The 16,123-nt window shown below is 45.9% G+C and overlaps 1 protein-coding gene across 1 annotated transcript in view; it reads left to right on the top strand.

The window, feature by feature from the left end:
• AIFM2 (AIF family member 2) overlaps positions 1–14,877 on the top strand; it is a 65,503-nt gene extending 50,626 nt beyond the window's left edge. Inside the window, exons 7-8 of the mRNA XM_082268012.1 lie at positions 5,452–5,652; positions 14,549–14,877. Of these exons, the coding sequence (XP_082124138.1) occupies positions 5,452–5,652; positions 14,549–14,703 (356 nt within the window). The 3' untranslated portion in view covers positions 14,704–14,877. The remainder of the gene's footprint in view (positions 1–5,451; positions 5,653–14,548) is intronic.
• The last annotated feature ends 1,246 nt before the right edge of the window (positions 14,878–16,123 follow it).

Genomic DNA, 16,123 nt, shown 5'->3' with positions numbered 1-16,123 from the left:
TACGGTAAGTTCTTACAAAAATCCATTTTTTCCAGTTTTCACTTAAATGAGGACATTGTGTTACCTTCCTTATGTCCTAAGCCAAAACATCCTAAGGAATTTTCCCTGCATACCCTGGATGTTGTTCGAGCGCTCAAGATGTATTTGGCATCTACTGAGTCTTTTCGCTAGTCTGACTTGCTCTTTGTGCTCACGGAGGGCCCAAAGAAGGGGTTGCCTGTGTCTGCTGTGACTATTTCCAGATGCATCAGACAGACAGTGGTGCAGGCCTATTCCATTAGTGGTCAGGTTCCACCCTTCCCTGTCAAGGCACACTCTACTCGGAGGTTTAGTGCTTCTTGGGCTTTTCGCCATCAGGCGTCTGTGCTTCAGGTGTGCAAGGCGGCGACTTGGTTGTCTGTTCACACCTTTACAAAATTTTATAAGGTGGATGTGATGGCATCTGCGGATGCCTCCTTTGGCCACAAGGTTTTTCAGGCTGCGGTTTAGGGGGCCTCTTGGCCTTCCTTCAGGGTGTTTTTTTCTGTTTGTTTTCAGGTGGACCTCCTCTGATTGTTCTGAGGTGTCCTGTGTTGCCTGGTTGGCCATGTTGGACTTGGGGGACTGTTTTCTCTTTGTTCTGGTTCCCACCCCTCATTTTGGTACTGCTTTGGGATGTCCCTACTGATATGCATCAGAGGACTGCGTCTGTCAATGAACAATAGAGAAAACTGGATTTTTGACTTGCTGTAAAATCCTTTTCTCTTAGGATAATTGACAGACGCAGTACCTCAAAAAAAATTTTTTTGAGTGGGTTGGTGTGTATTTCTCTGACACTGCTTTGATACAAAACTGACATCCTATGCAGGAAGAGAGAGGGTATACCCCCAGGGACTGCCCATAGGCGTAGTCAGAAATTCTTTCTGCCTAGTGTCCTACTCCTGTAGGGGGCGGTAATACCCTACTGCTTTACATCAGAGGACTACGTCAGTCAATGAACCTAAGAGAAAAGGATTTTACGGTAAGTGAAAAATCCAGTTTGCGCAAACCAATCAAAATACACCTATTGTTTTTTTCTTTTGTTTTTTAACCAGATATATGTAGCAGAATACATATTGACCTAAACTAAGGAAAAAACTTTTTTTTTTTTTATATTGGATATGTTTTATAGCAGAAAGTAAAAAGTATTGTTTTTTTTTTTTTTCAAAACTGTCAATCTTTTTTTGTTTATAGCACAAAAAATAAAAGCCGCAGTGGTGATCAAATACCACCAAAAGAAAGCTCTAAGTTTTGAGAAAAGAAGGACATTTTATTTGGGTACAGCCCAGCACGATCGTGCAATTGTCAGTTAAAGTAACGCAGTGTTGTATCACAAAAAATGGCCTGGTCAAAAAAGGGGATAAATCTTCTGGAGCTGAAGTGGAAATTGTATTACCTGTAAGTCCCCTCAGAAGCATGGGTAAAAAAAAAAAATCCTATTTGGCAACCCCCACGTCCTGACTTGTTGCTAGGCTGCAAAAACTATTGGCTTTCATTACTGTAATGCTGGGAATGAGCATCCAGTGGTTTTGTTGTCCAAGCAACAACTCCAGGGTCCTGACTTGTTTAAATGAACATTTTACAAAGCTGCAACGACTTTTAATATCTGCTGGGGCTTTTTTCTGGAAAAAAAAATGAACTCAGTCTTTAGGCTGCTAAAATTCATAAAATCAGCATTTGTGCTAGATGAGTTTGAATGTGGTTGTCTACAGCACAATGGTATCCATCCACTATAGGAAAGGGCTGAGCTCTGCCTGTCTTTGGCTGCAGTGTATGTTGCTAAAATGGGCAACAGAGTAGCCCCTACATCGAATGCTTGCTTCATTAAACTCCACTGACACTAGACACAGATGCTCTTTATTGAGTTTTATAGGCATTATATATATATAAATACGGTGAACATAATTCACAAACGTGTGTCCCTCAGAGAAATAGCTAGCAGAAGAAAAAGACCAATATGTTTCAGGGGCCAAACACTTTCTCCCCTTTTGTCAGGGCTCAAAAATTTTGACTGTGCTTAAATAAACTCTGATAAGCAGATACCAGACAAATTTGTACTGTGTTTTTTTGCTTAAAAAGGTTTCAGAAGGGGTTAACAAATGCAAATCCTTGTGCAAGATTCACTGGCATCTGCGTCTTTTGAAACACTGTCAAAATTCTAGAGCCCTAATGAAGGGGGAATCTGTTTGGCTCCAGAAACATGTTGGCTTTTCTTTGCTGTAGACCAATTTTATCATTAAAAACTTTGGACTCTTGGATGTTTGTTTGGTGCTGGAATGTATATACATAGATTCTCAACTCTTGATCCATTATATCGTATTCATTGTGTTTGATTTGTGCAGGACTGTATGACATACTTTCTGGTGTGCCTGCAAAACAATTAAGTACAGGTGTACATTATTGGGAGGTGCTGTTCATAGGCCGCAATAAACTCTAACAGCATCAGCAGCATCAGGTTGAAGGGGATGTCCTTAGTTCTAGCCCAGACTTTGCTGATGACCATCAAAGGGGTTGGTGGGTCTTCAATTTCCTTTACACCTAGGCTTTTTATTATAACCATTCTGTTTTGGAGTAACTGTGTGCTTGCTTGTAGACACTGTATCTGCATGTGTTTGTGTTTCCCCAAAAACATTTTAACATTTGATGCATGAAATCCACAAAAATTGATGGTGGTTGTTATTGAACACTCTGTTGGAGATCACCTGTTCAGTACCAGCTGCTTTATTACATATTAACACCTCTAACAGTTATGGCTTATCCTCACCAGTTTGTTGCAGTAACACACATTTCCACAAAGCATAGTAATGTACATTACATGAGTTAGTGTGTTCTGGTGTAATTCATTGTGAATAGCATATCAACACACCTTCCCAATATTTGAGCCTTGCAGCAAACCACAACGCAATGTACTAACCTGTGTTGCAGTGTGCTGCATCAGGCAAGCTTGTTACTGCTCCAATTTCTGGTCTTTTGTGGTTTATCAGAATGGGCTGGCAATTATGGGTTAGGGTGGTTTCCATTTGTTTGTGCTGTTAGTAAATTGGTGAGGGGATGCACTGGATACCTTTGCTGCCATTGTGCTATTGCTTGGTGTCCAGTGTGTCCCTGTACCTGTAAGGAGGGGTGGGCTCCCTCCAGACATACCTGCCCTTTATCTATTATCATATACAGTCAGGTCCGTAAATATTGGGACATTTACACAATTCTAATCTTTTTGGCTCTATACACCACCACAATGGATTTGAAATTAAACAAACAAGATGTGCTTTAACTGCAGACTTTCAGCTTTAATTTGAGGGTATTTACATCCAAATCAGGTGAACGGTGTAGGAATTACAACAGTTTGTATATGTGCCTCCCACTTTTTAAGAGACCAAAAGTAATGGGACAGATTAACAATCATAAATCAAACTTTCACTTTTTAATACTTGGTTGCAAATCCTTTGCAGTCAATTACAGCCTGAAGTCTGGAACGCATAGACATCACCAGACGCAGGGATTCATCCCTGGTGATGCTCTGCCAGGCCTCTACTACAACTGTCTTCAGTTCCTGCTTGTTCTTGGGGCATTTTCCCTTCAGTTTTGTCTTCAGCAAGTGAAATGCATGCTCAATCGGATTCAGGTCAGGTGATTGACTTGGCCATTGCATAACATTCCACTTCTTTTCCTTAAAAAGCTTTTTGGTTGCTTTCGCAGTATGCTTCGGTTCATTGTCCATCTGCACTGTAAAGCACCCTCCAATGAGTTCTGAAGCATTTGGCTGAATATGAGCAGATAATATTGCCCGAAACACTTCAGAATTCATCCTGCTACTTTTGTCAGCAGTCACATCATCAATAAATACAAGAGAACCAGTTCCATACATGCCCACGCCATGACACTACCACCACCATGCTTCACTGATGAGGTGGTATGCTTTGGATCATGAGCAGTTTCTTTCCTTCTCCATACTCCTCTCTTCCCATCACTCTTGTACAAGTTGATCTTAGTCTCATCTGTCCATTGGATGTTGTTCCAGAACTGTGAAGGCTTTTTTAGATGTTTTTTGGCAAACTCTAATCTGGCCTTCCTGTTTTTGAGGCTCACCAATGGTTTACATCTTGTGGTGAACCCTCTGTATTCACTCTGGTGAAGTCTTCTCTTGATTGTTGACTTCGACACACATACACCTACCTCCTGGAGAGTGTTCTTGATCTGGCCAACTGCTGTGAAGGGTGTTTTCTTCACCAGGGAAAGAATTCTTCAGTAATCCACCACAGTTGTTTTCCATGGTCTTCTGTGTCTTTTGGTGTTGCTGAGCTCCTTCTTTCTTTTTAAGGATGTGCCAAACAGTTGATTTTGGCCACACCTAATGTTTTTGCTATCTCTCTGATGGGTTTGTTTTGTGACAGCTAGTGACAGCTCTTTGGATCTCATATTGAGAGTTGACTGCAACAGATTCCAAATGCAAATAGCACACTTGAAATGAACTCTGGACCTTTTATCTGCTACTTGTAAATGGGATAATGATGGAATAACACACACCTGGCCATAGAACAGCTGAGCAGCCAATTGTCCCATTACTTTTGGTCCCTTAAAAAGGGGGAGGCACATATACAAACTGTTGTAATTCCTACACCTTTCCCCTGATTTGGATGTAAATACCCTCAAATTAAAGCAGAAAGTCTGCATCTTGTTAGTTTCATTTCAAATCCATTGTGGTGGTGTATAGAACCAAAAAGATTAGAATTGTGTCAATGTCCCAATATTTATGGACCTGACTGTATGTGCTCCAACTTTGGAGACTCTCAAAATGTATAGAGTAAGGACTGCAGTGCACTGGAGTGCTGTGACGTGGCATCTGCATCTTAAGCATATACAGTATTTGCAAATGTGTGCAAACTAAACCCCGTGTTTTAACATTAACTGTTAGACCGGACAATTCAGTTTGTTGCAGGCTGGTTGGTAAGTGGGCTGGGAATTATTGTTTGTTTGTTTTTTGACATGTGTCACTCTTCCATGTGCTTCTTGCTGCAAAGGCCAGTTATAGGTTGGGGTGGTTGCCATTTAATAGTATCATTAGAATGGGCAGCCTTAATGCAATGCACAATAACCCACGCAATGAAGGTGATGCACTGCAGCAAAGCTCTTTGGTGTGAATGGACCCTTAAATTGCTTACATCCAATCAGTTTATTGTCCTCCCAACTGTTAAAGCCCACATACCTTGATTATACTCCTACCAGTTCCTGCCACAGGTAAGTGATATTAAAGAAAATTCTCAGTTCATGTCTCCAAGGTCCACCGATAGCTCTGAATTTCCAAGATTGAATTTCTTAAGCAATAAGAAGATGAACAGTTTACACAATGCTGAAACAATATGGAGCATTAGCCAAATGTATGTTGTCCTGACCCATTGCTTTGCAATAACATAATGCAATTTGTTTCTCATTTAGGTGAAAAAGTAGCAAGCAATGGAACTCTTAAGGTGAATGACTTTCTTCAAGTGGAAGGATACAGCAATATTTATGCAATAGGAGACTGTGCAGATTTAAGAGAACCTAAAACGGCTTACGGTGCAGGTCTGCATGCCAACATTGCTGTCACCAACATTATCAAAAGTTTACTAGGGAAGCCACTGAAACAATATAAAACAGGTATTTTCAAGCATTTATATTTACATCAGTAGTCTAAGGGATCTGTTCATAAATGTTTTCATGCAAAATTCTCACAACTTTCACCTAAGATTCACATTTATCCACTTAAACCCTGTTAAAAAATGCGTGAGGCTGGGTTCACACCTAAAGCACATGCGGCTCACAGCAGGGGTCTGGTGCGTCCCTGTTCCCTGTTTCAGGGACAAATCTGGCCTGATCTTTTGTCTGAATTTGGACCTGAAACGGAGCCAAAGATGCACAGGCCCCTGTACAATCTGCTGTGCAGTAGCCACGGACGTGTGAACCAGCTCTATTGAGTGCCGGTCACAATCACCTATCATGCAAATTGGATGGAAAACCGCATCCAATTCGCATAAGTGTGAACCCAGCCTGAGTCTTGGTTGAAATTTACATTCAAATGGTGTAACATATCGAGACCAAAAAAAACTGTATTTCTCATTCGTTCATTGATGAATACAGCTCCCCATATTAAAAACCATATGGTTATATTGCCCCCTACAGGAGTAGGACACTAGGCACAAAGACTTGGCTATGCTTATGGGCAGTCCTAGGTGGTGTACACCCCCCTCTCTGCTATAGTCCTTCAGTTTTTTTTCTTTCTAGTCAGGAGTAAGGACATAGTTCCCTGCTGGGATCTCTGGTCTTGGCATTTTTATCTTTTTACATGGCATTTTTTTGTTCCTGTGAGATTTACAATAAACTGCCGGACTGGGCGACGGGCTGGATATCTAGATCCAGTGGTCCCCCTAGTCTGGCCAGAGAGCGTGTGCAGACCAGAGCTCCGTGCTGGGTCGGCCCCGACATAGCCCCACTGGATGGGGTCTGGCCTGCGAGTTAAATGCTTTGGCGAGGTTGCATACGACCTGGTCTTGGCCTGAGTCGCAACATTCCTCCTGGCTGACAGCCCCCCATTTCAATGGTGAGGAGGTTCTGTCTGGAGTGGTGCCCGCTTGGTTCCTGGTATGGCGAGTGGCTGTCTCCCCCCCTCCCGGATGTGGTTTGGGGTGGAAACGGGCCCCTCCCTGGGACAGTCCAACTTGCGGGTTCCCCTCTCTCCCCCCAGACCCCCCTTTTGTTTGGTGGGCCATCTTGGTACCCCCCCCCCCCTCCCCGGGGTAGTGCGGTTGGTTGGCAGATGGTAGGGGAAGGAGTGTGCAGCACTGTAATGGTGAGGAGGGGGGGGGGGGACGCTGGTCGCTGATGGTGGTCCTGTGCCCGGATCCCCCAACTCCGTGGTGGCTGTTGCCAGGGATCCCTAGGAGCTTTGTGAATGCTGCGTGTGGTGGCCATTTTACCGTGGTCGGCCCAATTTCTTTGGGGCCGGTGTGAATCTATTGACCGGTGGACATGTTTGTGTAGTGCGGTGGCCATGTTTGGTTGGTCCGGCGTGCATTAGGAGCGGCTGCCATGACAGTGAAGCCTCTGGGCGGCGAATTTGGTGGTGGTAGCTCCTACTTTTCCCCTGGTGTTGACTTCTGTGTTTTCTTTTCCCTTGAACGCTGCATGTGGATACTGAGCTATCTTTGGTGCAGACCTGTGCTACTCTAGTGGGGTGGTGAGTCTGGTGGGGTCCCTCCCTCTCTCTGCTGCAGGTTGTGGGGTGCCCTGCTTGCTGGTGCCCCGGTGGTGTTACCGGTGCAGTGAGGGAGTCCCATAGTGGTTCTAAAAACTTTTTGTGGTAGGTTCCACCTTTTACATTACGGAGTCTAAGGAGCATGTCTAAGGAGCCCCACCTGACCCCCCTCTCAGAGGCAGCAGGTCCCTCTGGGTCCCAGTCATCCATTGATGCACTGATGGTGGTCTTGGAGTCCTTTGTTTCCCGGGTGGAGGTGGCCTTTGGGCAGCAGGCTAGCAAAAATCGTCCCCCACACTCCCCTGCCTCATCTTTCCCGTCAGATCCTGATGTTGCCCACCCTATGGGTTTGTAGCCACACTCTCTGATGTATCATATAGTGAGGATGATTCCTCCACACCTGTAGCTGCACACGAGTAGGTGCTAGCTGACCCACTGATTACATCTGTGTGGGAGACTTCAAAAATGGAGGATGCAGCTGAGACTGCGGCGGAGGTAACTGTCCCCTTTGGCACCCACAAGCTATCTCGTAGAGCAAAAGTGTTTCCTTATCCCTCCTATTTTGACAAGTATCTCTAGAAAGATTGTGAACATCTGCGCACTCTACTGGGTCTCTTATTATTCTATGCCAGGAAGGCGATAGTGTTCAAGTGGAAATCAGCTGTAGCCCCTAATTTACCCTTCTGGAAGTGTCTAATCAATAGGATTGTACCCCTATACAAAGCTACATATTTGTCTCGAGGTTGCCCCAAAATTTGAGAAAGTCTGGCACTTGTGGACAGACTCAGAATACACAGCTGACGATCAGGAGTCCATAGACTGAATCCATTCGCTCCTGATTCGGTTTAACCTAAGATATATATATATGGCTTTATAAATTTCCAGTGATTCGCGTTATATTTATTCAGGTATGAATCCAAATATGAGTTCATGTTCTTCTGACAAATCAGGAATCTCCTTATAACCCGTTAATTCTTGCATTGAATTGCTTGAACATCATCTGAGTGAAGGTAACCAAGGAAAGAAAACTGCCAAGGCCGAAACCTGGCCCTTGATAGTACTCAAGGCCAGTCGCAACTCAACCCCCCCCGTTGGAGGAAAACCAAGATCCGAGCCACTGAAAAGGAGCGAGGGAGAACCCCAAAAGTCCACAACCACACAATGTACGTCTTCCAAGTACGATGGTAGATCTTCCTAGAGGTAGATTTTCTGACCTTTAATAGCGTAGGAATTTCTCTGATTTAGACAAACCTCTATCCTTCAGCACCTGGCTTTCAACAGCCAAGCCAATAAAAACAGTCACTGTAAAGCAGAATGGAAGATTGGACCTTGGGGCAGCAGATCTTTCCTGAGAGGAAGGAGCATCGGCGACCAGCCATAACAGATCGGCGTACCAAGATCGGCAAGGCCAGTCTGGAGCCACTAGAAAGATTGGAATCCCTTGCTGCCTCTATCCTGTAAAGGAGTCTTGGTAGAAGATACAGCATAAATCAGACAATACTGGCACCAAGGAGCCACTAATGCATCTGCGGCGTCGGCCACATGATTCCGAGACCATGCCACAAACCTCTGTACCTTTAATGGAATGTGTACAGCAGAGAGAGCTGAAACAGTCGTTCTGCCCACCTTAGAATGCCGGTTACTTCCCGACCCGCCAGGACACTTCTTGTGCCTCCATGGTGATTGACATAGGTCATGGTTATGGCATTGTCCAATTGAATTTGTACCGGACACCCCTGAAGACGAATTGTCCAATGATCCAGACAAAGAGGGATCGCTCAGAGTTCCAGTACATTGATCAGCAGTCTGGACTCTTCCCAAGTCCAGACTCCCCTGAGTCCAAGCTGTGCCAAGGACGCCTCCCCACCCGAACAAAAGGGGAAGAAGGATTTTCCTGTTGAAGTACCAGAGAACAAAGCCACCTCTAGAGACTGTGGATTCTTGTCCCATTTCACCAGAATCTCTTTTTGCAGAGATCTCATGTGGAACTCTGCAAACAGAACCGCTTTGAAGGTGGACACCATCAGGAACAGAACCCGCATGAAAGCCCGGAGGGATGACCGTCTGCTGGACAACAGAAGCTGAATTGCCTCCTGCAATTTCTGGAGTTTTTCCAGGGAAAGCAACACTCTAGCTGAGGCTGAATTCACCCAGATAATCCAGTTTTGTGGATAGAAACAGAGCAGACTTCTGAAGGTTCAGAAACCACCCGAACTCCCTCAGAGATCGCAGAGCATTCTCCAAGGCATCCATCAGAGCAGTCGGAGTCTCTGCTCACAGAAGAAGATCATTCAGGTACCCCAGTACCATGAACCCTTGCTGACGCAACAATGCCAGCACCGGGGTCAACACTTTGTGAAGACCCGATGAGCGGAGGCGAGACCAAAGGTAAACGCCACAAAATGATAATGCTCCTCACCCACGGCAAAGCAGAGGAAGTGCTGGTGACTGGCACATATTGGAATGTGAGGGTAGGCGTCCTTGATGTCGATAGAAGCAAGAAAACGCCCCAGATGTAGGGACGCCACTACCGTGCGGATGGATTCCATTCGGAGCTTCTGTACCTGCAGTTTAGCGCCTTGAGGTCCAGAATTGGACGCACCTTGCCTTCCTTCCAGGGAACTGTAAACAGGTTTGAGTAAAACCCCTGAAAACATTCCGAAGCCGGAACCGGGACAATCCCCCCCATGAAGTAACAAGTCTTGCACTGCCCCAAAGTGACCCCATTAGTGATCTGGGGACAAGTGCAGGTTGAAAGGGAAGAACCTTTCTGGAGGAAAAGACCGGAACTCAATCTTGTAGCTGGACTGAATGACTTTGTGGATCCACTTGATCTCTACCAGAGAGGTCCATGGATCCGGAAATCAGCGAAGATGTCCCCCCACCCCAGATACGAGTGAGGACGCCCCTTCATGCAGAGGAAGCCTTGTCCACAGGTCTGGAAGAGCCCCTCGTGGCTTGCCAGACCAGGTCTTCTGGAACTTCCTGGGGAGGCCCTGAAGGACTTTTATCCCTTAAGGGACGAAAAAGGCCTCTTATGACCCGAGAGGAATGGCCCATGTCTACTAATGATGTCATCCAAGGAAGCTCTAAACAGGCGATCCCCCACAAAGGGGAGATCGGATAAGACCTTCTTAGAAGTCTGGTTTGCAGACCAGCATTGCCAGCCAGATAACCAAAGGTTCACTGCTGATACAGCCTAAAATCAAAGGAGCCGCATCCAAAGAGGCATCACAGATAAACTGTAGCCCCTGGATGAACTAATCCGCCAGCTCCGCAAAGGCAAGGGAAAGCCATTTCCCTTAAAAGATCCCGACGTAAAAGTTTAGCCCGATCGTCAGAGTTTGCAACACCAGGGCAATAGTAAATAGCGGCCTAAGCTGAACCAGCCATAGTGAAACATATGGTGGGCCACAGCCTCGGCTCTCCTATCAACCACATCTTTAAAGACCAAGGACTCCTCAACCGGAAGTAAGGTAGCTTTATTTAACCTGAAAACGACTTTTTAGACAGGGAGTCCTTATAAGCATACCGCATAAAAAAATGCTTAGGGTGCATTTTGTACAACCCCACTGTTATGTGACAATGTTGTAAAAGTAAGCGGGAAAAAGGACCAAGTGCCAAAAAGGACCGGTGCCTCTGACGCAGCATCTCCGCCATGTTTAAAATTTTTCACTCCGACACAAATGTCAGAAATTTTTTCGCTCTGACGCATCCACCAGCGCGAACACATCCTCACTGTCCGAGCACTCAGGGTGGGTGGACGCAAACCCAGCAGGGTGACTACCGCCCACGGCGGCCGAAACAGATTCAGTGTCTGATGGACAGATGAGGCAGGGGAGGACGGTGGGCGCTATATACTAAGGTCACCCGGAAAAACATATCAATCAGGGGAGGGCTGCCGACTGTGATCACGCAAGGGGGACGCTGACAAAGGGCCCACGAATGGAGCACCTACTGGATCCCGCAAAATACAAGGGTCGCCCTCCAAGCCTCTCTGTAGAGGCCCACACAATAGGAGATATGATGCGGATGCGCAGGGTATCCTGATGGTCCCGCAGCACTAAAAGAGGTAGGTGCCCTACACAATAATGTCAACATTGTTGCCATCAAAAATTAAACCGTCCCCACAGCACCACCCATTCCAAGGGACGTGCCAAGCTGACCGCATTGCCTAGTAGGCTGCAAGCTGTGGCCTTAATTTGTGTGGAGGCCCAGCTGCTAGTGCACTCATCTCAGCCAGGCTCACTGGGGCTGCCCCCCCCCCCCAGCCCCAACAGAGGCCGACTTGGCCGCATGGCCTAGTAGGCCACAAGCCACGGCCTAAATTTTTATGGATGCCCAGACGTTTGGGCTCGAGCCTCAGTGGAGCCAACAACCCAGCGGCAGCGGAGGGGAGGCCGGATGCCCAAACAGAGGGTAGTGGCTTCAGCCATCCTCACTGGGGACACCCCGCATAGCTCCCGACCACTGCCTAAATATGGGGCCGGATCTGACCGCATTATGCGCGGACCCGCTGATGCCAAACCATCTGCTCCCCCAGCCCAACAACTGCAGCAGGGAGCCCAAAGGATATCCATGCCCTAGTCACCAACTCCCAGGGGAACTCCCACTAGGGCTGTGCGGGGAGGGAGGGGAACTCAGGGGTCCCACCATCCCAGGGAGGGGCCCACGTTCACCCCAAAACCTCCAGGGGGTAGAGGGGGAACAGCTAATTACCATACCAGGAACAGGATGGGCACCGCTCCTGACTGACAGACCACCGCTCCATCGGGATGTGGGTTGCTGTCGGCCAGGAGAATGCTGCGACTCAGGCCGAGGCCAGGTCGTATGCGTCTTTGCGAGACATTTAACTCGCAGGCCAGCCATCGTCCAGTGGGGCGCGGTCGACCTAGCACGGAGCTGAGGCCTGCGCGTGCTCGCTGGCCAGACCTGGGGGGGGCCTTCTGGATCTAGATTATACAGTCCGTCGCCCAGTCTGGTAGTTGATAGTAGATTCTCACAGGAACAAAATAGCAAAGATAGGAAAAAATTAATTTAAAAGGAAAAAAAATTGCCAGGATCAGAGATCCTAGCAAGGAACTAGGTCCTTACTCCTGACTAGGCAGAAAAAAACTGAGTGCCTATGGCTGAGTGTGGGTGTATACCCCCTGGAACTGCCCATAGGCGTAGTCAAGATTTTTCCTGCCTAGCGTCCTACTCCTGTAGGGGGAAGTATAACCCAATGGTTAAGAAGAATCAGGAGCTGTGTCCGTCAATGAACGAAAGAGAAATAGGATTTTTGTACATACCGTAAAATAAATTTCTCTGAGTTCATTGATGGACATAGCACCCACCCCTTTATAGAGTTTTGATACTTCTGACACTGCTTGTTACTAAAACCAAGGCCTATATCAGATGGATGTATATTTCCTAGGACTGCCCATAGGTGTAGCCAAGTAGGGGGCAATATAACCCTATGGTTCTGAATATGGAGAACTGTGTCCGTCAATAAACTCAGAGAAATGGATTTTATGGTAAGTACAAAAATCCTATTTTTTGGTTTTCTCAGGATTCTGTAGTCCTGCTCAGGGCCTGGAGCTTGTAGCGTATTGGGTGGGATGAAACCTTTAATCCAGGTTCCTGCAGCTTGTGGGAGTACACAGGTGTGCAGAGTCATTATATACTCAAGCCTGAGGATATCTTAGGGCTCCCAGTTTGGAGACAGCTCCCATATTGGAGACAGAAGGCCTCACCCAGGGGTCAGAGGAGCCTCAGTCAGGAGTCAAGAGACAGTAGGTATTGCCTAGGGGTCAGAGGAGCCCCGTAAGGAGACAGGAGGTCTCATTCCAGGAGTCAGGCAGGGTCCTATCTGGGTGTCAGGAGAACCCTTATTTAAAGGCCAGGAGGGGGCCATGGAGCAGGGTGCTGTGGCTAAAGACCAAGCGAGCCAAGTGAACCAAGAGAGCTGGGCGACACAATCAGAGGGACTGGTAAGAAGAGCAGCGGAGCTACTAACAGGGGAGCCAGGTGGCCGGGTATTTACAGTTGACTGTTGATGGTGGGCAACTGATGTTACCTGAATTTTCCGTTCTGTTTAATAAAAGTGGGCTGCCATGCCCTAAAATAGTTTGGACTTGCACAACTCATTGGAAAAGCACCTAGCATCCTAGCAATGTGAATGCTAAGTGAAAGTTGTGTAAAACATTTATAGACCCCCAAAAGTTAATGAGCTGTATGCCATAATACATACTGCTAATGTTTCATTCCACCAATTATTTGAGGATGTACATGAGTTTATGAACCAGTGTTTAAAGGATTATTATTATTTGTACTCTCAGTACCTGCCCCATGCTTAAAAGGTTATTTCACCCTTAATGACTTTTGCCCCAACCTTCCTATACATTACATAGTCCTCATTAGAGTGCTCCAATAGTATAAAAAAAAAAAATAGTGTAAATACTAGGGATGGGCGAACTCAGGCTCAGGTCGAACATTTGCCTGTTGGGAATGCAGCCTGGCAGGTCAGGAAAGGGGGGGGGGGGGGGTTGGGCACTCATACAGCACCTTGTCCCTATGTTGATGGGGACAAGGGGCTCTTCCCGACTACCCTGGGCTGTGGTGGTCGGGGTCTGCGGGCAGGGGGCTTATCGGAATCTGGAAGCCCCCTTTAATCAGATGGGCCCCAGATCCCGCCCCCCCCTCTATGTGAATTAGTAGTGGGTACATAGTACCCCTACCCATTTACCAAAAAAGTGTACAAAAGTAATAACCACACAAGAGTTTTTGACAAATTCTTTATTAAAAGATAGTGTCCATTGTCAATCACACCAGCCGCTGACATGAGCCACCTATGCCCGCTCCGCACTTTGACATTCCCTATATAGGTAAGGGGCCCCGCCCCCTTCCGGTGTCGCATGACGCCCATACCCCTTTTATGGCTAATTACTTGCATATATGCTTTCAAAATGGGCACTTTTGATTTTTCTTGTTTGGCTCCCATAGACTTTAATCGGATTCGCTGTTCAGGTTAGAACATTTCCCCTGTTCAGGAGTTCTGCTGCAAACCAAACAGAGAGACCCATCCCTAATAAAATACCTTTATCTTCCAGAATGTAATACACAAAGTGTTTTATTGAGCCACATAGCCGTGAAGCATAAGAAGGTTATAAAACACTTAAGAGCTTGCTGTTTTGAAGACTTTGGGCCAGTGATCTGCTGCCTGTTTGCTCATGGACTACTAGAACACCTCGTCAGATTGCTGATCTTAACCTACATATTGTATGTGTGAATGTAATTGTCTGTCTGTTTCCTCTTATTCAGGGCCAGTTACAATGCTTCTATCAATGGGTCGAAATGATGGAGTGGGGCAGTTCAATGGCTTTTACATGGGCAGAATGTTAGTGACCAAGGCTAAAAGCCGAGATATATTTGTCTCAAAGAGTTGGAACAACATGGGACAGACGATGCCAAAATAAGTGCTTTCATAGGGCCTCATACTTGATTTTCCATTTTGAAGACTACCTCAACCAAGGATCATCTTCCTCAATAAGCAAGCATTTTATACATCTGTACATAACAGAATTTCTAGTGTAATTGTTATTCAATGGTAAACAAACTGCCTGATTATGTATTTTTTTTTAAACTCCAAAAATATAAATACTGTTAATGTTAATAAATTAAGTTAAATATTTTAAAATGTATGCAAGTTTACTTTGTTGGTCACAAGAGATTAACAGTAAAGTCCATCAGCAGGTTAGCAACCACTTGCTTCTGCGCATGTACCTTTCCCAAAAAGATTACATAAGAAATAGTTCAAGATTGGGAGCCATAAAGATATTCAAATCTGTGTATATAGAATTGAACTAGTGTCTAGGATTCCATTAGGTTGAAATAAACAATTGTCAATAAATGAAGTAGTAACAAGACTTCTGTCTGGTACCTGAATATATCGTATGGCGCATGTACTTCTAGAACCCCACAGAATGGAAGGAGCTGCAGTGCTTAAGGAAGCTCCGCATGGGATGAGCACGGGGCTATGTGTGCTGATTGTCATGTCTTTTGCAGGTGAGGATGGAGAGTTTTGAATTCCCAGAGCAGCTGTAATTGGATAGAATTAATATGCAGAGTACTATGCAGCTCCCAGCCTATTTAGGCCCATGCCAGAGCAGCTGTGATTGTAGCACCAGCAAGAGTGACAGAGAGACGCCCTCCCATGTGTCTGAACATGTCGTGGTGTTAGCGGGGTTTGGTCATCCAGTATAAGGTTGGAGGGACAAAGTTAAAACTTTTTTTTTTTTTTTTTTACCTAAGCCTTGCCTTTAAGGCTACGCTGTTTGTTTGTGAAATTTTGTTATCTATAGATAAATGGGTTACCCCATAATAAACATATTTTAAGCAATAAAACAAATTTTGTGTGTGTACTTATTCAGGTTTGGTATTTACAATTGCTATTTGCTTTTTGGGGCTGTCTCATACCATGATATGAAAATGGTCGCACACCACCACGGGATCCAATGAAGAAATTTTCTTTATCCACATGCCTGGTACAAGGCACAGCAGGGTAGGTACTGTACAGCTGACGTATTAAAACGAAAATAAATAAATAAAAATCCCCTGCAAGGCAATAATAATAATAATGTGCTAGTATGCATCGCGTACATGAAATACTTACCTTAGAACAAAGTCCTCCAGCAGGAGGCTGTCATCGCTGACAGGGCTTCCTTCCGTCTTCATCCCCCCCCTCCCCCCCGGTTTTCCTTCTGGGTTTGCGGGCTTCGGCTGTAGGAGTGGCTGGTGCTGCAATGACGTCACTCCCGCACATGTGCATGGGAGCCCTCAACTGCAGCACAGATGTCCGGCATACCATGCTTAAAGCGGTTGTAATCCCTAGGGGAA

This window comes from Pelophylax lessonae (genome assembly GCF_965119305.1).
Source record: "Pelophylax lessonae genome assembly, chromosome: 9".
Classification (NCBI taxonomy): Eukaryota; Metazoa; Chordata; class Amphibia; order Anura; family Ranidae; genus Pelophylax; species Pelophylax lessonae.
This window is presented reverse-complemented; position numbering and strand designations above follow the sequence as displayed.